General features: G+C 42.3%; 1 protein-coding gene across 1 annotated transcript in view; it reads right to left on the bottom strand.

Annotated features, from left to right (window-relative positions):
* ugcg (UDP-glucose ceramide glucosyltransferase) overlaps positions 1–15,987 on the bottom strand; it is a 34,405-nt gene extending 18,418 nt beyond the window's left edge. Inside the window, exons 1-2 of the mRNA XM_066650857.1 lie at positions 15,861–15,987; positions 5,778–5,919 (exon numbers count right to left, since the gene is read on the bottom strand). Of these exons, the coding sequence (XP_066506954.1) occupies positions 5,778–5,919; positions 15,861–15,958 (240 nt within the window). The 5' untranslated portion in view covers positions 15,959–15,987. The remainder of the gene's footprint in view (positions 1–5,777; positions 5,920–15,860) is intronic.

Here is a 15,987-nt window from a genome sequence, read left to right as displayed (position 1 = left end):
GACCACATATATAAGTGGCCCAACAAAACACATACGTGTCTCATTGAGGTAACAATTGGATTTGTATCACTAAGCCAACCTGAAACCAGTTTGCTTTTCTTTTACCTTGTTAGGTCATGTGTTATAGATTGTATGCTGTGATTATATACTGGACTAAGTTCTCCTAGATAATAGGAGATATAGATAGCAGGAAATGTACCATATGAGTGCAGTATAATGAATTGAATGCAGACATTTTAGCACAGCACCTAAACATTCCAATGTAAAACTCCAAACTGTATTTTCAAATAAAACTATGTGATACTTTTTACCTTAAAATTACAACTTCCAAATGATTGTGATGCTTCACTGACATGTAATAAGAAGCATAAAGCCTCTGTTGTGGATACTCTAGGCTCAGAAATGCAGAAACTGCACTATTTAGAGTGTGGTAGGAAAGCTCACCCCCTACCCCTCAATCCTCCCCATGCTGATTTTTGTATAGTGTAAAAATAAATATATTTGTGGAAGGCCCATGAGCAAAAAACCCAAATCTTACATAGTGTTCCTTTAAAATATCACTCAAATCTAAACCATCTATTCAATGCTTTATTGTTTTTTTTTTTTATATATCTGCCAATACCAGGAAAAATTCAATGTCTTAATATACCCCACTTGTAGTTTAGCTCAGACACATGGCCTTTCATGTGACTGCTTCCTTGTTCTGATTTGCATGCTACGTTTTAACATTACAAAAGCCAGACGCGGTAAGAATTTCACTGGTTTGAATGCCATCTGAAACCACAATGTCATTCCTTTTCTCTCACTTCTGCCTCTGGAGCCAGAAATGTTTTTGCATTATGGCTAAATCAATGCCATTTCCTCAAAAGCAAAAATCTAAAGTGCCAGTGTTATTTAAAAGGCAGTTCAATTAACGAAGAGATCATGGTGCTGATGTATAGAAAAACACTTTCTAAATCACTGAGAAATATGGCACAGGCTTGCACCTGTCTCACAGCTCCGAGACGAGATCTGATCAGACAGAATTAGATGCAGTGGAAAAAACCAATGGTGACATGAGTGGGCAATTTATTTTAAGAAAAGAACACTACTGAAAGTGGTTTTATTTCCTCTTTGTAAATACAGTCCCCTGGGATCCATTCGTTTTTTCCCCTGTTACCGGGTGAATTATGATATAGATTTAATTCACTTTTTAATTCACTTTAGGAATTAATGGAATGGCCTTCAATTTTGTTTACCCTAAATCGTCCAAATTTACAAGTATTAAGATTAACATAGAATTACTTCACCTTGCAAACAATAAAGAATTATAAAGTATGTCCCATGTAACACAAAGAAAATAAATTAATAAATGCATTTTATAGAAAGTCTACAGAAAGAATATGAAGTCCATTGTTCCTAAAGTTCTGACTGGTTCCTTTTGTCTCAGGTGATATTTAAAAATGTAGGCCTGGGGCTTCATCCATGAATGTTAAAAATTCGTCTACAGCCTTTTCATTAAACACTACCGGACTGTGTATTTTCACATTTGTCTGCATCAATATGCAACAGGGACCCTGGCACTTCATAACCTGTATGTAAACTACCTTGCAGTAGCTGTAAATTTGGTGTAATGTCCATCCTCCGTCTGCACTGCGCTTATTAGGTTCAATCACTAAGGCTCATAAAGCGTTATTAAGACTCTGTTTGGTTGTGGTCCAGTTGGGACAGATTTCTGTGAGGTTACAGTCTGGTTCAGACTGAAATCTGTTGGCCCACCGTTATGTCCCGCCTCAACCGGGTTCCATGAGTTACCATTAGGTTCTTGAGCCACATTCAGCTTTGTTCAAAAGTCTTTAGCCTGGTTAAAGTTCTGTTGTGGGCACACAGCCACTCCCCATCCAAACACAGTAGCAGAAAATAAAGCAGGAAGAGGATGAGGAGGAGGGTGAGGGAGTCCTTGTCTCTCTGAATCAGCATCAGAGCTGCTCAGCCGGCTGCCTGACAATGAACAAATGAAGCAGAAAGGCCCATCTGGGGGACTATACTGGGGAATCGAATACAGAACAGCCAGCACAATCGGCTTTGACCTCTGATGAACATTAGGTGCAGCAACGTAGTCATCGTAGTCAATAAAGTAGAACAACAGGTCAGACATGTTCCAGATCATACAGAGAGCACAATATGTTCCCACAAAGTTTCTATAAGCTGCTTGTTTGAATCAATTGTTTGTGCCCACGCCTGTCATTTAATTACATTTAATTCATAGGTGACTCCTTTGCTTTAAATCTTGACTCATGAGTCATTCTTTTAAGACTCAAAACCCACACTAAAGCAGATAACCCTTCAGTTTGTGCTTAACCATGACAGAATATTCAGAGTTCCAGCAAGACAACAGCATACATTCAACAGATTCCGTTCCTGTTTATGTAATGCTTGGGAAGCGCAGTTGTTTTTCAGAGAGATTTGACGTCAGGTAATTCTTGCACTTGCTAACATTACTCATCAAAACAAAATCCACCATCTTGCGCTGCAATTAAAAAGTCTCACTGCTTTGCCGTGATTAGGTTGCACTGATCTTCAGCACCTGGGATAAATACGCAATCAAAGGACTCATCTCCTTGACTATAAATGATAACCACACCATCGTGTGGAAAATGTTTAAGCTTTAAACAGTATTTTTCAATTTTCCTCTCCAAATTCAGTGGCTGTTTAGACAAACAGAGAAACACATCAAAATACTTATGAGCAAATGCATTTCAATTACAGCAGCATGTAGTGGTGCACTTTATTTGTGGATGTGTTTGTTCACACTGGTCACAAGTCCAGAAGAATGTGAATTATCCACAGTTTTACTGCTGTGAGAGAGGGATTCATTTCCATTTACTTTTTAATATGTAGATGTTCGTTCAGACAAGCAAATATGGCCGTAATTGACATCACACTATGCCCCACGTACATATGAACCTACACTTTCAAATGCGTCTAAGCTGCACTCTGACGCCAGCTCAGATAAGACAACAAATACATTTGCAAGGGAAATATTTGCATTGAATTTATTCAAATGCAAAAGGAAAAGCAAATTCTGCTGCAGACATGTATGCACGAGGGCTAACACAGGGGTTAAACTAAACCTTACAGCTCCACATCGCAGCATAGGACATAATACTAGAGCACTGCAAAACGGCTGACAACAGCTACACTAATGCTACAACAGTGTTGCACTGGGCTGCTCTGTAATCACTCCAGTGTGGAAATATTTACAATTTTTTAAAATGGTTTTAGAGGACCACCAAAGAACAGGAATTATATGGGTGGTGGATTATTCTCAGCACAGTATTGACATTGAAGTTAGGATGGCACTGACTGTACTTGTATATAGTCAGTAGATAACAGGAACAGTGGGTGCGGAAACAAAGAGAACAACATTTTAGATATTTAAATATTTATTATCTTTAAAGGTCTCATGTTTCCTAAAATCACAAGTACACCAGTTTTACTTCAAATGTATTGTTCTTCTAATTTATTGGAGTATTCTGAAATGCAGCTCCTGGATAATGGTATACATTATGGTTTCAATGAATGGTATCTATGCATAAGAGAGAAACAAGAAACAAACCGTGTTGCATATCAGCACTGGCAAAACAAAACCACCCAGCACCAACAAAGCAGGTACACATATTGTGCCTCAGTGCAGCACGTAGTATTCTGTAATGTTTGGAGTGGACCGATACTAGTCCTTAATCTCACTGGTGTAACCCAGCAACAATGAGTCACAGAGCTGTGGGAACATCATTAATATTGTTTACTGGGCACAGCTTAATCTGTCCCCTGAGAAACGCCCATCACAATGACAGTGGGAGCGCATTCAAGTTCAGCACCTTATGACCATACGAATCCCTCTGGTGACTAGGAGTGAAATCAGAGGAGTCATCTAACAAAAGACAGTGTTTTTCCCATTCAAGAATGGCAAGATACAGCAAAATAACAGTCCTTCAGAAACAAGCTGGTGAAGAAATCCTATAACCTTAGGCTACTTGTGCTTTTAGACATACAATCACCGCATAAATGACATGCTAACAAACTTTTATTTTCCAGAATCATTTCTGCTCTTTTCACACAGCTCCAGGGACCTCGATTCCCTCGGTTCGATTCCCTCTCCGACACCTCGGTTCGATTCCCGCTCCAGGTGACTGTCTGTGAGGAGTGTGGTGTGTTCTCCCTGTGTCTGTGTGGGTTTCCTCCGGGTGACTGTCTGTGAGGAGTGTGGTGTGTTCTCTCTGTGTCTGCGTGGGTTTCCTCCGGGTGACTGTCTGTGAGGAGTGTGGTGTGTTCTCCCTGTGTCTGCGTGGGTTTCCTCCGGGTGACTGACTGTGAGGAGTGTGGTGTGTTCTCCCTGTGTCCGCGTGGGTTTCCTCCGGGTGACTGACTGTGAGGAGTGTGGTGTGTTCTCCCTGTGTCCGCGTGGGTTTCCTCCGGGTGACTGTCTGTGAGGAGTGTGGTGTGTTCTCCCTGTGTCCGCGTGGGTTTCCTCCGGGTGACTGTCTGTGAGGAGTGTGGTGTGTTCTCTCTGTGACTGCGTGGGTTTCCTCCGGGTGACTGTCTGTGAGGAGTGTTGTGTGTTCTCCCTGTGTCTGCGTGGGTTTCCTCCAGGTGACTGTCTGTGAGGAGTGTGGTGTGTTCTCCCTGTTTCTGCGTGGGTTTCCTCCGGGTGACTGACTGTGAGGAGTGTGGTGTGTTCTCCCTGTGTCTGCGTGGGTTTCCTCCGGGTGACTGACTGTGAGGAGTGTGGTGTGTTCTCCCTGTGTCTGCGTGGGTTTCCTCCAGGTGACTGTCTGTGAGGAGTGTGGTGTGTTCTCCCTGTGTCCACGTGGGTTTCCTCCGGGTGACTGACTATGAGGAGTGTGGTGTGTTCTCCCTGTGTCCGCGTGGGTTTCCTCCGGGTGACTGACTGTGAGGAGTGTGGTGTGTTCTCCCTGTGTCCGCGTGGGTTTCCTCCGGGTGACTGTCTGTGAGGAGTGTGGTGTGTTCTCCCTGTGTCCGCGTGGGTTTCCTCCGGGTGACTGTCTGTGAGGAGTGTGGTGTGTTCTCCCTGTGTCCGCGTGGGTTTCCTCCGGGTGACTGTCTGTGAGGAGTGTGGTGTGTTCTCTCTGTGACTGCGTGGGTTTCCTCCGGGTGACTGTCTGTGAGGAGTGTTGTGTGTTCTCCCTGTGTCTGCGTGGGTTTCCTCCAGGTGACTGTCTGTGAGGAGTGTGGTGTGTTCTCCCTGTTTCTGCGTGGGTTTCCTCCGGGTGACTGACTGTGAGGAGTGTGGTGTGTTCTCCCTGTGTCTGCGTGGGTTTCCTCCGGGTGACTGACTGTGAGGAGTGTGGTGTGTTCTCCCTGTGTCTGCGTGGGTTTCCTCCAGGTGACTGTCTGTGAGAAGTTGGTGTGTTCTCCCTGTGTCTGCATGGGTTTCCTCCGGGTGCTCCGGTTTCCTCCCACAGTCCAAAAACACACGTTGGTAGGTGGACTGGCGACTCAAAAGTGTCCGTAGGTGTGAGTGTGTCTGTGTTGCCCTGTGAAGGACTGGCGCCCCCTCCAGGGTGTATTCCCGCCTTGCGCCCAATGATTCCAGGTAGACTCTGGACCCACCGCGACCCTGAACTGGATAAGCGGTTACAGACAATGAATGAATGAATGAATGGATAAATTTCTGCTCTTTTGCTGACTTTCAGCTGTTAAAATATATATATATATAAAATTTTTAAAATAAACTGAACAGCATATGGATCAGTGAATTATGTAGGTGACCATACCTTTGGGTAGTCCAGCTCGAAGAATGTCTCGAGGTTATTTACTAGATTGGGGTCTACTCCTTTTAGAGGCTTCAGTAGTGAGACTCCTGCATGTTTGCAGTATGGCTGGTTATCTGTAACCTTCTTATTGAGATGCAAGCGGCTGCAAAGAAAAAAGAAAAAGTCTGCTTAGTGATAGCAATGAACATCAAAGGGAATACTGTGCACAGTGCATGGAACTTTGATCAGGAAATAGGTTTTAATGAATCCCAAACACAATAAAACAATAAATCTTCATCGGGGAGAATTATAACACGTTTCCAACCCTCTTGCAGATAGTGATTATAAAACCTTGGTGCTTCCAGGACTAGATACACAGAACATGGTCTGAATGTCTGTACAGATGCTTGGACTTTCTAAATGCTTTTCCTAACAACTGACCACCACTTGGTGCTAACATTCCCAACAGCACAGACCAAATCGCATTCATGACCAGACTAAGTCCGGTGGCGATGTAACTAGACAGTTTCACAGCTTTTTTTGTGCATACCACATTTCTGACGTTTTCACTTACACTAGGCGTCAACTCCTAGCAACAGGAATCAAATGATCCAAAGCCAAGGTTCTGGTCTAATCTTTGGGCCCCATTGTAATTCATGAAATCCACCCTAAAAAAGCTGATATATAAATCTGTGATGAGCCTTTCTGATTTAGGCATTGGCTGTCAGAATACATTTCAGGAGAGGATCCGTAAATCAACTGGAGAGTCCAGCTGTAGCCTCTTACGCAGAGGCACATTCATGTAATGTGCTTATTAAAGAAATCCACATTCTACTGCAAGTGTTCCTTAACAGTGCCACATCAAGACAGCTGGAAGTTAAGCAAATCACATGATCAGTTCTGGACATTGACTAGGCATGCAGAACCCACTCAATGAATATCAAATAGTCAGGCTGCCAGTGTGTGACTACACAGCCTAAAGGATGATCTCTCTCTGTATCAGGACTCATGCTGAACTATAATAAGAAAAATGGTATGCATAAACCCACAGTGGAGTGGACCCAGGCAGCTGCGAGTCACTGTTAGATGTGCATGCCAGTCTGCGGATTTGTTCAGATCATAATGCTCAGAAGATTATGGACATGTATTGGATTTTAAAGTCAATATGAACTGGAAGTCGTTTTCCTTCTGTGCCATGAACAACAGAACCAAATGACAGGTGGATGTGGTGGGAATGTTAAACGTTACATTATTGGATGCGTCATCGAGTTTTGTGGGAACATTACAGAAAAAAAAAACAGGAATTTCTTGCTTCTTTCCCAGAGATGGATTAAGCCAAGCCTTGGAATGAATTTTTGTGTTCATGTCAATTAAGAGAAACATTATACAGTGCAATTCCAGGTAGCCTCTGGACCCTCCGCGGCCCTAAATTGGATAAGCGGTTACAGATAATGGATGGATGGATGGATTATACAGTGCATTTGCAAAATAATGTGTTTATCTGGAGTGTTACCAACTCAAATTGTGAAAGCAGGCAACAAAGTCAGTTTTTATTGGGCTCCACTTCTGACTCAATGACGGGGTTAAACATGTAAAACAAGACATGAAGAGAGCAAAAAAAAAAATAAGACAACTCGGTGAAAATGAGAACAGCCCAGGGCTGGGGTGAGCTGTTTGGCTCATTATTACATAAATTAAAGGGCATTGAACAGGGCTGCTAGACATGCCATTAAAAGGGAACATCTGCGATTGTGGGGAAATGCAGTACTCCGTTTGTTTATATTCAGAAGCTCCGCATCTTTTAACGTGGAACTGTGTGTTCGAGGGGAAAAACAACCGTTGGAATTACCACAGTAACTCATTTGTAACTTGAGAGAGACAGATAGATAGAGAGAGAAAGTCTAGCATACTGGACTGAGACAATTGTTTTTTTTTTCTTTTTACTTATTTACAGAAACGAAGCTTAATGAACACATTTGTTTCAAACATGCAAACAGACTGGATAGATATTGAACAGTGAAAAAACATTATCTGAATTTTATAAAATTCGTTTTGATTACGTCACCTATTTAGCCCCAGTGTACATTTTAAATGTATCTGGACCTTGATCTTATAAAGACCTGACAAAATTCACGACAAACCATGATGATGATGATGATGGGAAGACCAGGTGGTTTAATATTTCCCATAATTTTTATGTAAACTTCCTTATATAAATGCTTGAACTACCCACACAAACAGCAAGCACGAATAAATTAATAAAAAAAAGTAATTGTACTCTCAGAAACAATGTGATCTGACTGGCTGAGCTGAGGATCTATTTTCAAGGAACCTCTGACTGTTTCATCCTGAGTTTTTTTTTTTTAATGATACAGAACATCTAGTTAAGTAAAAATATTTTCCTTCACCGAGAACGCCATCTGAAATCTGGCATTAATATTCAGCATTTACAGAGGCTTTTAATCATAGGGGAAATTGCAGGAAATAAAGACTCTTGATTAAATGACTGCAGCTGGTTCTATTCAAACCAAAATATCTTGTGAAATGTGAATTTTAAAATGAACAAATGAATAAATGGATGAATGCATGAATTAAATCCAAGTCTATTCATCTTCAATGGCATGCCAGAACTAAAGAGTTCCAGAGAAGTTGTTTAAGATTTCCCAGTTTGATTCTGCTGCCCGCATTTCATCAGCTCTACATCATCATTTCCCATCTCTCTTTTGGCTTCATGTCCAGGAATGATTTGGACAATTTCCCACTTCATCCTGTGGGCCTGCCAGCTCGGTGCAGGAAGAGCAGGAAGATTTCCGCAGTGGCAAACTAATTCTAATGTAATCAACTGACTTTTGAAGGGAACAACACCGGCAGAACAAACAACCTGCAAGAGCAAGAGGAAACAGTGTGGACAGGTATAACAATCAACAGACTAATTGGGGGGAAATCAGGGGAAGAGAGTGAATGGAGGGGGTTATTACCCCAGAAGACTGTGGCTTAGAGATGGTAGATGGTAGAGGGAATCACCGAAGAACATTGACAATGTTGGCGATCATTTTTGGCAGTCTTTTATCATTTTAACCCAGTTCTAGCCATTACTGCTTTAACTTTTAGGTGTCTCTCCCTGAATCATATTGTAATAACAAGCGTAAAGACTAGCACATGCTTCCTCTGAGACAAGTGAAGCCACATGTCCCCACAGCGTCACAATGCGCAGACAGTTGCTCCCCTTGGGAGTCCTAAATTCAGCTCACTGTTACTGTTTCGTTTTTTTAAAAAAACCACTAGGTCCCTGAGTGTTTCGGGTGGTCTTGGTGTTGGCCCTATGATCAAGAAATCTCCAGTTCAATCCCCAGTGTCTTAAGAGAGGGCAACAGGCCACAGTCTCTGCTTGTGTGGGATGTTCCCCACATCACAGGGCATAGTGCCAGCCAGCAGGGACATCTGTGAGCTGATGTGACTGACGTGGGCTGCCGGAACTCTATTCTGGTGTGTGTGGGGCTTTCCATTGACAATGTGAAAAGAGGTGGTGGTGGTTCTGTGCGATGGAGAGAATTACAGGGTGGCAATGGAGACAGCTAATGATTGGGAGAATTTATTTTTTTCTTCAAAAATGGTTGATATCATTTAATTCTTGAATCACCACATAATAAGTGCATTAATTAATGAGTAACTTCATTAACATCCAGATTCTATTACCTCAAACATCAACTGGTACATGCTCATCAGTATTCGCACAGTAAAATATGACTGGTTAAAAGGGCTCATTTGCATATCGCAGCCCTTTGTGATGTCACTGCTGCAAAATCCAACAAACAACATATTGCTCAGCCCCAGTTAGAACAATGTGTCCTGGATCTCGGCTCATAGTGTTTGCTATGGTTCCAGTGCTATGTCATTTATTTAATGTCAAACAACATTGGGGTTTGTCACTTACAATAGGATGGAGGCTGATGAAGAAGGGCAGGAACGAACATGTGAAAGAGAATGACACCGCAGTACTGGGACCTCATGCATACACACAGCACCCCCTTCTTCCCCACTTTATGTCATGACTAATATTAGGGAACATGACTTTTGGAGGTTAATGTAAAACCCTGGCCTACCATGTTATTTGTTACAGAACCTGGCTCAAATTAAGAACAACGGGTAAGAACACCAGCAATATTCAGCCTTTACTCAAATACGCATTTCTGACTGTATTTTCTAAATGATTGCGCACCATGAAACCATGAAATCATGAATTAAATTCAATGAAAAATGCATATTTACACCATTTATATCATACACCATTGGCTTTGAAGCCCTGGGCTTGAATCATGTCCATAAAACCTCAAGGCAGGGGTAGAGAGCGAGAGAAAAAGGGGGCTCTAGTTCATCTTAGGATTGCTCTGCTGGACATGTCGCTCTTACGCTCTATTTATTATGAGGGATAACATTGCCTTTTCTCCCTTCCTTGCACTATTAAAAGAAAGAAACTGACCAGAATGAAAGGCAGCATGGCAGAGATGCTCAATATGAGGGACGTGGAGTGACGTCCATGTTGACATTTGTGGATAACAGGAAAAAGAATATCTGATTGAGATGATATTTAAAATCGATATATGATTACCATGACACATTGGTGCCTTGCTACACAACACATGGCTTGACACCTCTTGCTGCAACGTTGGCCTGCAGCTGCAATATACAAATGAAAACTCCAGCCAGCAGCAAGGTTTTTCCCCTGTGACCCACTGTTTCTGGTAATAAATCAATGAATTAGTATAATCCAATAAAGGCCTATTATTTTTTTTATTTTTTTACCCATAATACATAACTGATTCATGTTAACACTTATGACTGTACAATGCAATAAATTAAAATGGCATGGCATCTAATGCACAGCAGCTTGCCAGATGAACACGCACGTGTAAAGAAAAAAAAACGTCCAGAAAGGTGATATTCTGGCAGCCTATATGTAATTAAAGCTGCCAAGAGGTCAAGCAGGACATGCTTCACACTAGACTGCCGAGCAACACTAAGACATCTCTTCAGGACAAGAGTACTGAGTCTGAAACAAACAGCCAGCATTTTCTTCATCAAGAGCAACTGTGTTTAACTCCCCTTTCATAATAAGATGAATCCTACACATTATATATTTAAGGCTGTCAATTCCAAAGTGAAACTCCAAAAAAAGAGGATGGGTCACTGCCAAATTTCCCAATGGAGAAACAAGTGGCCTCTTGTCTCCATATGCCTCTGCTCCTCTACAGTCGCGTTAGCTAAACAAACCCACAACAAGCAGAGCTTCATAAAGAAGCATTTAGCACCAGAGTGATGTGAATGACCCCATGAGCAAGTGGAGAGTGCTCTGGCACTCAGGGCATGACCGAGCATGTGAGGCAATATGGTCAGAGAAAGCGCACAGTATTGATCCGATGGACAGCTGGACCCACCGCTTTTGAAGGATCCATTCATCCAAGAGTCTGCATTCTCAGACATAAACAGTGTATATTTTTGTTTGCTAAATGTACATACAGTTTAAATGACCTTTCAATAGAAGGAGTTTGAAATCCAGGTCCATTACATTCTCTTCTCCAAACGGAAAGGAAAGCATCTTTGTGCTTTCAAAACAGAAGTGTTTTAAACATTTTAAAATGTTTGTGAGGAGTGTCTGTTACTGTCTGTGAGGAGTGTGGTGTGTTCTCCCCGTGTCTGCGTGGGTTTCCTCCGGGTGCTCCGGTTTTCTCCCACAGTCCAAAAACACATGTTGGTAGGTGGATTGGCGACTCAAAAGTGTCCGTAGGTGTGAGTGTGTGAGTGAATGTGTGTGCGTGTCTGTGCTGCCCTGTGAAGGACTGGCGCCCCCTCCAGGGTGTGTTCCCCTCTTGCGCCCAATGATTCTGGGTAGGCTCTGGACCCACCGCGACCCTGAACTGGATAAGGGTTACAGATAATGAATGAATGAATGAATCATTCAACAAAATCATTTAACTTAAAAATCCACAATTAAAATAAAACAGGGTCCAATTATCGATCTGAATTAAAGGCACGAAGACGTACCTTTGACGATCCCACCACAGGGACTGTGCAGGTTATTACCACAGTATTGGTACAATACACACACATCAGTGTAAAAACGTTCTGCACCAGGGGTCATCAGCTCTAGTGCACTCATGCTCAGGTGTAAAACTGAATAGAAGCAGATTTGAGACACCAACAACACCTTAGTTCATCTGCAAGTCTCTGCTTTGCAGCTCTCCTTTCCGACAATTCTCATTGCAGGTTACAGTATAACTGCTGACAAGCTTAGGCTAAAAAGTCAGATTTCTGACTAATCATCAAACACAGCTGTTTAACCAATATACGTAAAATGAAGCTGTTTTTTAAATGTTTCTACAGGCTTCTAGTGGTACATTCAGACGTCTAGCTTATTGCAGGGTACTACAGCAGTATCATCAATAACAGAGCCACAAGAATACCATAAGGATGGAACTGTTTCAGTGTTACTGAAAAGTTACAGTCCATTTTAATGTTCTGAAAAACTCATTAAGTACAAAACTATGGCTGTTTCCAGCAGGCATGTGGGTCTGAGGCTTGAGAGTGAAGTTTCTGACCTTGTTCCATTAAAGTTTCTGCTTAGGCAGATCAGACTGGGGCCTTTGAGAAAGGCAAAGCTTAAAGCACTCCATATTAGATTTTGAAGCAGAAACACTAACAGCAAGAAAAAGAATATAATTCCAATGCCGTTTTATCGGAACCCCTAGCAGCTAGGTCAGCGAACTCAGCACCAACGACGAGAGCCCAGTTTATGGCTACTCAGTGACTGGGTATGAGGACCTGTATCATATACAAACAGGCAGGACTTACTCAGCTCAAACGACAACCACAGAGAGAGGTGAGAAAGGAAAACGGAAGTTTCATCTACAGCTTTAGACACAAACACAGCCCATTCTGTCTATATATGCCATATACTCTATGGCAACTTCGTTAGATTAGAGACGCCATACCATGTTCCTGTTATCTAAACTGTATCAACCCAAATACTTTAGCTGCATTAAACCTGTTATACGCCTCCAGAGTCTCACTGGAGACAACACTTAGCAAAATAGTTATATAAATACAAAGAGCAACTGTAAAAAGCCATTTTAATAAAAACACTGCTCTTCTGAGGATCCATATTCACAGTCACGAATGAGCAGAAAGGAGCTTGCATTTAGAACATGCACAAAGTATGAGACGATGATGCCCAGACAGAAATAATGCATTATGGATGTAGAACAAGACTCAGAATCTGCATTGTTTATCGTCAGAAACTCTTAACCTGGCTAAATGTATTTTAAAAAACAGCTAATGACTCTCGTGTATGTCAGTTATACTGGGGTTGAGTGATTATAGTTAGCAATACATGAGAAAAATACGCTATGCGGCTTTTTATTTTTGCTCATTACGTTTACTCCTAAAAGGAACATGATTCCTTTATTCTAAGCAGGGTTCCCAACTTTCTGAAATCAGAATGAGGAGTGCAGAGGCCGGGGGACCAGTACACACTTGTAAATCCTTCTCATATTTGTTCTCAGGCATTTATTAAGCCAACTGCCATCAGGATGTTCAGGGCATGTCAGTAGTCTTTTTGAACAATGGCAAAGCAGAATCTGTCCATGTATTTTGCAAATACTCTAGTACCAGTTTAAAATAGGTATTATTTTTAATTGTTCATTAATCACAATAAGATCTGAAGTGAATGTCTTGTCCTCATTACATTCTCAGAAGTCCAGTCAACATTTCATTCATTCATTCATTCATTCATTATCTGTAATTATCCAATTCAGGGTCGCAGGGGTCCAGAGCCTACCTGGAATCATTGGACACAAGGCGGGAACACACCCTGGAGGGGGCGCCAGTCCTTCACAGGGCAAGACAGACACACACACACATTCACTCACACCTACGGACACTTTTTGAGTCGCCAATCCACCTACAACGTGTGTTTTTGGACTGTGGGAGGAAACCGGAGCACCCGGAGGAAACCCACACAGACACAGAGAGAACACACCAACTCCTCACAGACAGTCACCCGGAGGAAACCCACGCAGACACAGAGAGAACACACCAACTCCTCACAGACAGTCACCCGGAGGAAACCCACGCAGACACAGAGAGAACACACCACACTCCTCACAGACAGTCACCCGGAGCAGGAATCGAACCCACAACCTCCAGGTCCCTGGAGCTGTGTGACTGCGACACTAACCTGCTGCACCACCGTGTCGCCCTCAGTCAACATTTTATAGAATTAATTGCATATTTAGGACTCATATTTAGCACGCTAATAATAGTTTCTGAATGTTATCATTAATCTATATGTTTATATGATTTTATGTATAAATACTTTGATTCAAAAATTCATCTGTGATGTGTTGAGGGAGAATGAAATGTAGTTTCTCCAGGACACGGTGCTAACATTAGTTCTATGTCAAAGCAGAGCTGTAGCTCCCAGTGTTTCAGCAATGACCCGCTGCTCTCAGCGCCGCCGCAAAACAACCCCCTGTGGGAGGGACCGTGACTCTGTTGGTTGCAGCACTGATTGATTGACAGATAACTCTGTCTCGAACCATTGGCATAACAGTGCGACACCAAAAATACAGAACAAAACGTGTCCAGTATCGGTTCAAAACCGAACGTATCTTTTAGTGTCCAAATACGGGACGGTTGTCAACACTAATTCTAAGACAGCAGTCTTTTATTTTGACAACTCTTGTGTGTCGGAAAGCGGCAGAGAGTTACAACCAGTAATACGTAAGTGATATTAGGAATTTGATCCTCTTGAGGTACATTAAGCTTTTACTATGCTCCAATATATGTTTCTATGAATGATTATAAACCCTCACCATACATCCTCATACAATCACCGAAAAAAATCCTAAAAAATGCATCCCTCTTTGTCCAAATGACAGATTTAGGAGTTGTTTTCATGTAAAACTGCTTTAATGTGCCTTTAACCCAACAGCAACTTAACATTCCCTTCATAGTCCCTGCCTATATATCCACCCAGCCCTCTACTGCTGTGAAGCCTTGCCCCACAAAGAGATTGGATTGGTTTCCTAGGTTTGTGACATCAAAAACCCTGCCTGTCTGAATCTGCCTGTTATTATAATTGGTAAAAATTCACCCATGGCTTTAACTGCTTATTTGACCTTGATAGGTCTCTGTAACATATAAACAACACCACACTGGCACGTTAAAACGTTTAAACACTTGGCTGGTACTTTTTTAGTGAACATACTTCGTACTTATGTTACAGGCTCAGCAATGTGTACATTGAATTCCTAGCGTTGGTTGTCAGTACACAGGCAAGTGGGGGGAAATAGCCAGAGGTTCTGGGTCTGTTTCAGTTCATTAAACCACTCTAAACCACATTAACGAGTGAATTAATAAGAGTTGGACTTCATTTCAGAGTCACAGAAGCACAGAAAGCACCCACAATAAAAACATAGGTTAACGCGAATGAGGAAACTAGTTGGTTTCCTGAAAGCTAAACGAGACTAAAAAGATGAGCTGATAAAAAAAATAGTTCACGAAGAAGCTGTTTATTTGAACATATCGACAGTAACGGAAATCGAAAGAAAGCCGGCTGGAGCCGAGTCCCTCAGCTAACGTTAACGTTACTGAGCTAACATTAGCCGTGTAGAGAGGGGTTCAGTGGCACTTCGGTGCGTACAGACAAAAACACCCACACTTTATAAAAGGTTAAACACAAGGAAATCAGCCCTGACCACGATATACTGCGCAGCTCCGCGCCATAACAGTAACAACAGCTGCCAAACCTCCTCTGAGCGAATCTCTGTCTCAGCGTAGCTGTTAGCCATCCATTTCACACTAGCCTAGCCCCTAACTACAGTCCTAAAATGCCAAATCCCGTCATGTCCATTCCCTTTCACTCTCTACCGCTCAATCCAGCTGACCTCCATAAGGCCATAAAAATGACAGCGGCTTTAAAACCATAAAACGCCTCGGCTAACCCTCTCTCTCTCACCAGATCCCAATCAATCTGTACAATGCAATGCAGTCCATGAGCGGCAGGTCAGCCCAGAAAATAGGAGCCGTCAAGCTTGACATACTCACACGTAGATGATAGACATGAAATGCATGAGCCACAGTACAATAAATAAAATGAATCCGAAGATGGAGAACGCTTGCATAGCGAGGTCGAGCAGGGCCATGGCTGTATCTCCAGCGCAGTGACACACTG

This window comes from Hoplias malabaricus, chromosome 18 (assembly GCF_029633855.1).
Source record: "Hoplias malabaricus isolate fHopMal1 chromosome 18, fHopMal1.hap1, whole genome shotgun sequence".
In the NCBI taxonomy this organism is placed as follows: Eukaryota; Metazoa; Chordata; class Actinopteri; order Characiformes; family Erythrinidae; genus Hoplias; species Hoplias malabaricus.
Note: the sequence above shows the minus strand (reverse complement) of the source record. Positions and strands in the feature narration are given on the sequence as shown.